Source organism: Eucalyptus grandis, chromosome 6 (genome assembly GCF_016545825.1).
Source record: "Eucalyptus grandis isolate ANBG69807.140 chromosome 6, ASM1654582v1, whole genome shotgun sequence".
Taxonomy (NCBI): Eukaryota; Viridiplantae; Streptophyta; class Magnoliopsida; order Myrtales; family Myrtaceae; genus Eucalyptus; species Eucalyptus grandis.
The window spans coordinates 22243521-22252950 of NC_052617.1; the positions used below are offsets into that span (position 1 = coordinate 22243521).

The 9430-nt window shown below is 41.6% G+C and overlaps 1 protein-coding gene across 1 annotated transcript; it reads right to left on the reverse strand.

Moving 5' to 3' along the window:
• Nucleotides 1–511: 511 nt before the first annotated feature.
• On the reverse strand, nt 512–1916 carry LOC104432555 (photosystem I reaction center subunit IV, chloroplastic). The gene is made up of 3 exons (XM_010045016.3): nt 1549–1916; nt 846–911; nt 512–727 (listed from the first exon to the last, which is right to left on the reverse strand). Exons 1-3 carry the CDS (start codon nt 1798–1800, stop codon nt 626–628), a joined length of 420 nt encoding a protein of 139 aa, XP_010043318.1. The 5' UTR covers nt 1801–1916; the 3' UTR covers nt 512–625.
• Between the last annotated feature and the right edge of the window lie 7514 nt (nt 1917–9430).

Here is a 9430-nt window from a genome sequence, read left to right on the forward strand (position 1 = left end):
TTTGAAATGGATTGTAGATTTTATGGTTATTTTCTCTCCTCCTTTCTAGCATATATCTTGTGTTTGTGCTGCTTCATAGGTAGAAAGTCTTTCCGTAGATGTTCGCGAGACATGGCAGGACTTTTCTTCTTTGGTGCTCTGTCTTTACTCATCGTCTTACGCAAGTAAAAGTTCAAAGATGCGCACGAAGGCTCAACAAGCATGTATCACAGAAAACCAATCTAAAGTGATGGAAAATCGCCTCGCATGACGTTTTTTTGGCGTTAAGCGTACAGGAAGGTACTGAAAGGAGCGTCATATTAACATCGACATTCTCATTGATCCTCTCTTTTCCTCATTGTCTGTGTAATTTCTTTTTTATGAGTTTCCATGATCATCCTGCTATTGCAACCATGTACGTTATGATTAGGGGTTTTTCTCTTGATACAAAGAAGGGAGGCTGTGAAATGGATCGACCTCGACCTGTCCATGGCAGTAAGCTTGATCGACTGAAGAAAGAAGGTGTGCGCCGTCGATCTAATAAGGCACTCATCGATGAGTTAGATTGACTGTGGAGGAAGAGAAATGGAGAGGATATTACAAACACACGGTATCATATAAATCCTGGATCTTACAAAGCAAGCATCTAGACTTCAATAATCTCATCCAACGCGTAGTTGTTGGTCGATACGTTGGCGTAGTTGACCTTCTGGAATCTGACCACCACCGGGTACCTCGTCTTAGGGTCCTGCCCACCATGAGTGAACAACAAAGAGCATCAGAAATCAAACGTTTTTGCCAAGATATCTCTGTGTTTTGAAGCGCAGAGAGAGAGAGAGAGAGAGAGAGAGAGAGAGAGAGGAGACCTGATCAACTGCGACCACAGATCCCACATCCTTGAACCAGTAAGACTCTCTCCTCAAGATCTTCACCTACAAAAGAAAGAAAGGAGTTATGATCTGACCCATCTTACTATATGCCACAGTAATTTAGTATAAACCCAATGCAAGAACTGAAATTTTACAGAAGATGCAACTTTTGTAGATTTTGTTGGGTACCCATTAATACCATACTTCATCTCTACTAATGATGACATCGAACTTTAATTGGGTTTATCATCGGTTCTTAGACTGATAATCATCGCAATATTCAACTTTTTGCTGACTTAACGATATGTAATGATCCTCGCAAATGCACGCGAATCATATCTTATTATAAAACAAACAATAATATTATATTTTCTCGACTGAGCAATACTTCGCGTGTCATATTTTAAGCAAAGTGAAGTCTATACTCCCGCAACTAGCAAGGGTAGTCAATTAGTATAAATTTAGAAAAACTCAAAAGCAGTAATTCCAGATCACAGTGTAATCAACGTTCTCCTTCAGATATTGCTAACTACAACAGTCATTTAATAGATTTGAATCTACATATTAATAGCAATCGCTCGATAAGATGGCTAATTGATGAAAAATCATGCAAGATAAGCTTCACAAGTATGGTAATACCACATAATCCATCACAATCTGTTCTACTTAAATGGTAAGAGCTTTGAAGCAAATCGATTACCTTAGTGCCCCTCTTGGGTCCAATCGGAGGGGGCTTTGCGGCCTTGGGCTTGGCCTCGCCCTCGGCCGGAGCCTCCGTGGTGGTGGCCGCCGGCGGCGCCGCCTCCCCCTCCGCGGCCCGCACCACGAGCCTCCTCGCGGACCGGCTGTTGGCGTCCCTAGGGAAATAGGCAATGCTCCTAGCAGTGGAGGAGCTTGCGTTGGAGCCAATGCTTGGGCTCAGCACAAAACTTGCCATGTTCAGTGTAGCCATGAGAGGTTTCCTTTTCCCTTTTCTGCGCCGATTCCTTGCCTAAGAAACTCTGGTTAAGACAAGATGGCAACTGAGGACAGCTAAAGCGAGAGGATCTTTTTCTCCTCCTTCCTCTGTGGGGGATTATCCGACTCCTCTGAGAATTGGAGTGGGTTGATCTTTGCCGCCAATGGGCCGTTGCCACGTCGGCGCAATATCCATAATGTGTGGATAGAGAGTGGGGGTTGATCAGGTAGCGTTTTCGGGGGGGAACTCGCTCTTGCATTGGTGGACCATCAGAAGTTGAATCGAAAATGTAGAGTCCGACGTTCTGTTCCTGGGCCTATTGTATTGGTCCAATTGGGCCTAATCCATGTAAGCACTTTCTTTAAAGAAAGCGGCGCAAGTCCATAACTTCAAGACGCCAGGAATGACTTAAGTCATAACTTCCAAAAGCAGTGCACTTAAGTCCGCCACTTTTTTTTTTTCGAGTGGGACACTTAAGTGCCACCTCCATTACCCTTGCCGGAAATCTACGTGTGCAATATTTTATTATTATTTTTTGCCTACGTGGCTCAGGAGCTCCAAATCAACATAAAAATTAACAAAAAAATTTTAAAAAAGAAAATTTTAAAATTTTAATTTTAAAAAATTTAAAAATTTTAAAAAATAAGAAAATTTTAAAAATTTAAAATTTAAGAATTTAAAAAAAAAAAAAAAAAAAAAGTGGGGAGGTCGAACGGGCGGGCCGAGGCGAGCCCTCGCGCCGCCGCCCGCCGCCGTCGCCAGGGAAGGGCCGGCGACGGAGGGGAGGGTCGGTGGGGTCGCCGGCCCCCCGGCCGGCCCAGACGGCGAGGGCGCGAGCCCTCGCCAAATCGCGGCGAGGCCGCGACCTCGCCCCAGATCCGGGCGAGGGCTCGCGGGCCCTCGCCGCCGGTCGGCCGGCCCCGGCCAGGGCCGCGACTCCCGCCGACCCTCCCCTCCGTCGCCGGCCCTTCCCGGCGGCGGGAGGCGGCGAGCGGGCCGCGACCCCTCGCCGGATCAGGCGGGGTTGCGGCGCGCCCGGATCTAGGGCGAGGGTCGCGGCCCTCTCCCAGATCCGGCGAGGGCTCGTGGGCCCTCGCCACCTCCCGCCGCTGCCGGGAAGGGCCGGCGACGGAGTGGGGAGGGTCGGCGAGGGCCCGCGAGCCTCGCCCGGATCTAGGGCGAGGGTCACGGCCCTCGCCGCGATTCAGCGAGGGGTGCGAGCCCTCGCCGTCGGTCGGCCGGGGGCGCGACCCGGCCGACCCTCCCCCTCCGTCGCCGGCCTTCTCGGCGACGGCGGGGAGGCGGCGACGGCGGGGAGGCGGCGCGGCGAGGGCTCGGCCCTCGGCCGCCCGTTCGACCTCCCCCACCCTTTTTTTTTTAATTTTTCATTTTCTTAATTTTTTAAAAATTTTAAATTTTTCTTAATTTTTTAAATTTTTGAATACTTTATAATTTAATTAATTTTATATTATTATTTACACGTAGGCATGAAACAGGCGTCGTTTTTGCGTTTTCGCCACGTCGGCGTGCAAAACGACGCCGTTTTGGACTAAACTCGCCGGAAAATTGCCACGTCAGCCATTTGGCCGGATTTTTCGGAGTGGCACTTAAGTGTCCCATTTTACTCGATGATGGCACTTAAGTGTGCCATTTTTAAAGTTATGGCACTTAAGTGTCGGCGTGCCAAGTTATGGCACTCCAGGTGTCCTCACCTCCACTTTCTTTATAGAAAATTATAGATTGCATGACTTAATTCTTACTTTTATCCAAGATGTTGCACATTAATAGGTTGATCACCTCTATACAGCCACAGAGAGAGAGAGAGAGAGAGAGAGAGAGAGACTATTGCAAACTCAGATGACATGATGTGAGATCTGTAGCAATTTGTGATGACCCTTCTCTCTCCACCCTCCTTCTCTGTCTTCAAAGTTTTCTAAATTCTTTTTCTCTTTTGTCATTATTCCTTTTTCAATGGAAACTCAATTAGTAACTAAAATGGGTTGACAGTGAGTCTGTTCCAAACGTTTCAAACTCATTAAGATCTGTATGTGGTTAGGATATTATTTTTTGAACTTCTTTTCAACATGTTTTTTTAAGTTTTAAGCAATCTATGTACTACTTGGCCACTAAAGTAGAGTTGGAAAGGAGTCATGTATCCATTTTGCCACCATGACTCGTTTTCATAGCCTGTTCCTTTTTGCAAATATAAAAAGCTAGGGATATGTGGATTGGAAGCCTTAGTATCTATAAGTGCAACTAAGTTCTAAAATTTACAAAAAATGTAATCAAGTCCTAAAAATTATCAAATTAAACCAATCATATCCTTCCATTAACATCATTAACTTGTCTAACGAAAAAAACTGACGTGGCATTTTTAAATTAATTTCTCTCTCCTACGTGGCATTTTTATTATTTTATTATTCAAATATTATTTAAATTAAATTAAAAACAACTAAAGTTGAAATTTTATTTAAAAAAGCAAGATTGAAAAGAAGAAGAGCATGGGTGGCCCTTGCCAGCCTCAAGCAAAGCCTCGCAACCCTCACTAAGAAGAAGAAGAAGAAGAAGAAGAGCGTGGGCGGCCCTTGCCAGCTTCAAGCAAAGCCTCGCAACCCTCACTAAGACCGGGCAAGGATGCCCATATTTGGGCAACGTTGGCCCTCACCTAGGGCTAGCAACCATCACTCACTTGGGTGAGGCCTCCTTGGCCCTAGGAGATGGTTGGTAAGGCCAAATCATGGGTGCCTACCTAGATCTGTGCTACATTGGCTATCGCCTAAGGCTAGTAATGCTCTCTAAGCTCAGGCAAGCGCTATGTCACACAAATCTAGGCGCCCTCACCTAGGCTAGGTGAGGGTTGTCAGCCCTCGCTTAGGGTCGACAAGAACTGGACACCCTTGTTGGCCCCTTTAACAATGGGGGGTGGTGACAGTGGCGGCAACAACACCCACCGGTAAGCCTCTAGCCTGCCTTTTTTCAAAATAAAAATTTACCTTTTTTCTAATTTAAATAAGATTTAGATAAAAACAATTAAGAAATGTCACATAAGAGAGATAAATTAATTTAAAAATGCCACTTTGGTATTTTTCATTAGGCAAGTTAACAGTGTTAATGGAAGGATTCGATTGTATCAATTTGATAACTTTTAGAACTTGATTACACTTTTGTATATTTTAGGACTTAATTGCACTTTTGTAACAAATTTTAGAACTTGTAGTGCACATATCCCAAAAAAACTAAAAGGGTTTTCCTTGTTTTATAGGTTCACACATTTAGAAACACTTCCCCACACACCTCAACATAATGAGATTGTGAAGCGTCACCAAAGGCATGTCTTTGAAACAAGTCATACATTGCTTCATCAAGTGTCTTTTTCATTCTTGTTTTGGTTCCACACCTATCAAGCCATTGCATTCTTGATAAATTGTCTACCTACGTCTTTAAGACTCCAATCTCCTTTTGAGGCTCTTTTTGACTTTGGTCCACATTACTTAAAACTTTAGTATTTTGTTACCTGTGTTATCCTTAGCCTAAACCATATGTGGCAGGCACAAACTTGAATATCGATTGGGACCTCATATTTTTCTTGGTTAATTTCTCAATCAAAGTACTTACAAGTGTTACGGTCCTCAACAAAATGAAGTTTTTGTACATGTCATGTGGCCTTTGATGAGTTTAATTTTCCGTACCCCAGAAATGCTAACCCGCTCCAACATACTATTTGTCAGTCTCTGTCTCTACCACCTCAACGTACTTGTGTAGCTTTAAGTTTTTAATGAAGAATTCGGTCACCTCTTCCAATGCTAGACAACTAAGCCATATCATGTAGGGTTAAAAGATATTTCAAGTTTGATGGTTGGAGAAGTACTAGATCAACATTTGAATGGCCTCACAACTTTGGTGGATAACACCAATTTAATGTCCCTCAATGCAGATTCATAATCAGCCATCGGCTATTGAAGCTCCATTTGTACCTCCCACAGACTCAAACATTTCATTGGTCCCTCCATCACAATTCCATCAATGGCCTCACGTTCTCATTCAATGATTATTCGTTCTTAGAATAACATTTACAAACCCAAATATTCAGTTGCCAAACATCATTTACCTCCCTCACTTGAAACAATGTGTGTTTCCTAGGCCTTAAAAGATCCAAAGTGGCGTGCTTCAATGTTGGGAAAATCTAATGCAATTCTCCGAAATGGTGCATGGCAATTTGTGCCACTTGAGTCTCATCACAATACCATTAGCTACAAGTGGATATTTCAAGTCAAGCGAAACATACATGGTAGCATAACTTGGTTCAAGGCACGACTAGTCATCAAGGGATTCCACCAATGGTTAGGACTTGAGTATGATCATATATTTAGTTTGGTTATTAAACTTGCCGCAATATGGGTTGTCCTTTGTCTAGCCTTATCAAACGGCAAGCCCCTTCTATAATTAAATGTCAACGATGACTTCTTATGTGACACTCTTATGGAGGAAGTCTATATGCATCAACTATCGGTTTTGTCAATTAGTCACATTGTAATCACATATGTCGATTGAAAAAGACTATTAACGATCTTAAGTAAGCCCCTTGCTTGCGGTATCAAGAAACTTAATTCCTTTGTCATCTTGTTTGGATTCATCCAATTCAAATCAAATTCTTCGCTCTTTATATACAAACATAATGGTATCATTGCTTATTTCTTGGTTTATACAGATGATCTGATCTTGATAGGAGGTGATACAATTTTTTTGCAAAAGTTTGTGAGAGCTCTTGTCTGTAAATTTTTATTAAAGAATTTAGGGGATCTATAGTACTTCTTGGGAGTTGAGGTGGTATGCATAAAGTATGGTCCCTTTCTCACACAAAACAAGTATATAAGGGATATTCTTGATTGAGCAACCATGTTAGGAGCCAAATAGGTTACCACTCAAATGGCTACCTGCAGCTCTCTCACTCATGTTAATGGGTCACCTTATATAGAGGCAACTAAATATAGAAAGATTGTTGGCGCTCTTCAATATCTTGCGTTCATAAGGCCTAGTATTGCTTTTGTTGTCAATAAACTCTCCTTGTTTATGTGTCATCTAACAAAGTTACATTGGAGTGCTATTAAACGTGTTTTATGTTATCTCAAAGGAATTATCAATCTTGGCCTGCACTTGCAAAATGGTCCATTTCCATCGTTTCATGCATTCTTTGATGTTGATTGGGCAAGCAATCCAGATGATCGTAAGTCTATAATCACCTACATAGTTTATACTGGTGAATCCTATACCATGGTGCTCTTGAAAGCAACAACCCATTGTTCGTTGATCAGCTGAAGCCAAGTATCACGTTGTTGCTACAATAACTTTTGAGCTCACATGGATTCAATTTCTTCTACATAAACTTGGAGCATCTTCTTCGACCACATGTAGCATCTATTGCGATGGCATTGGTGCTACATATGTTGCACTAATCCTATTTTCAGTCAAAGATGAAACATATTTCCATTGATTATCACTTTGTTCGTGATGTGGTTAACAAAGATCTGTTATGAGTATGTCACATGACTCGTGATCAACTTGCGGATACACTAACAAAGCCTCTTGCATGACAACAATTTCTTGGTACAAGATTAGCATCAGCGATGGACCTCTCTCTTGCGAGGGCGTATAAAAAAAAATATGTCTCAACAGCAAAGCAATTCCAAAAATTGCTCTCAATCAAATCAAGACCAATCAAGAAATTCTTACACTCTTGGCAAGTGTAACGAGAGTTTCCAAAGTTGATAAATTCATGTGATTTTTCTTTGTATGGAGTAATTTATCCTTCCATGTATAAAGGCCGTAGCTTAGGAAAGTTATTGTATTATAATTATCTAGCTAAGGTCTTTCTATAAACCGTCAGTTATCTTGTACTCCATCACCATCCTCCACAATGGTAGCAAACAAAAGAATGACACAGTGCCGTGGTGTCCTAGAGGCTCGCGTTGCCCCTTTGCCACCGTTCGTTGAGGGAGGACAACCCTTTGCCATTGTACGTGGAGGGCCGATACGCACACCATTTCTTTTAAATTCTAGCTAGGACTGATGTAGCTAGGGTGGACGCCATGTGAATGGCACCCTGTCCATTAAAGAAAAAAAAAACAGTAAGTGCATTGGTTGATTGAAACCAAAACTCAATGATCTAATTGATAAGCACCGCCTTAAGTATCGTGTAATACACGGCACTGTTGGTATGTATTGGACTTGGACACTCCCCCCCAAAAAAAAGAGAAAAAAAAAACCACCAACATTTTCCAAATAGATAGTGCACACTCCAAGACAAATTCTAAACTTGTGAGGTCAATTTTTCCATGAATTCAGAGCTCCCCCAGCATAGTTTGCTGCATTTTTAGGTGGAGTGATTCTTCTTTATTGTGTTATTATCAGGAAAATAAAAACAAAAGAAAGAAAAAAAAAACCAATGGGGAAGAGCATCATTATACTTATTTTGACCGTCTTGAGAACAACTAATGAACTCATGGATTTCAGTTTATAATTCATGAGGGTACTGGTGGGCTGGCTGGTCATTTAATAGCCTGAAAACTTCGGTTGAAGTCATATTGCAATAGGGCATGATGCACCGTCTTCTCTTCTTCTTTGTCCAAAGATGAGGGTCGATACCGATATTTTGCAGTACATTGTCCAGCTACTTCATGTCTAAATTCGTTGTAAAAGTAGTTGACATCATTTAAATCTCACTAACCCTAGAAATAGTGAATAGTCTATAGTCTTTTTTATTATTATTAATTATATATCGTATGGGCCATCTTTTTGTAGAATAAGAAATTGCCTCGAAGCCTCTATCAAATTTTTTAGAGATTCTCATAAATGTGGGTAATCATTAATTGTTATGATATTTTATTTTGCAAAAGAAGAAAAATGCTGTTATAAAGCAAATAAAATATATGAGACAATATTTGATAGTTGGGAAACTCGTTGAAAAAATCATAAACTCATTAAACTTTTGCCAATTCAATCATAAACTTTTCAATTTTATTAATTCAGTCCTAAACATTTTCGCTTATTACCGATCGAGTCCATCCGGCCGATTTTCACTAGAATTTACTAATGTGGATGCTGGTTGTTTATGTGGCATCGATAATGATGTGGACAAATTATTAATTTTATATGTTTTCTCTAATTTTTAATTATTATATATATTTTTTGCCCTCCTTTGGCGAGTCATCTAGCCTTCAACAATCGACGAGGATCGGCCTCGTCGGGATTTGGTGAGGGGTGACCTCACCAGTCTTGGGTGAGGCTCACCTTAGCCAGAGCCCAACGAGGGTTGGCCTCATTGGATTTGGTGAGGGCGAGCCTCGTTCGTGACCGGCAAAGTCGACCTCATGGCCTTTGACGTGGGTGACCCTTGCTAGCTTTTGGTAAGGCTTGGCTCGATCTTGTCGGATTTGGCAAGGACAAGCCTTACCCGAGGTTGGCAAGGCCGACACTCGCTAGTCATAACCTCTGGTTAGTCACTGAAGACTGAACAATCAGACAAAGGAAGAAGAGGGCAAATAAAATAATAATAATAATAATAATAAAAAAAATAATAAAAAATAATAATAAAAATAAAAAAATAAAAATAGAGAAAATAAAAAAA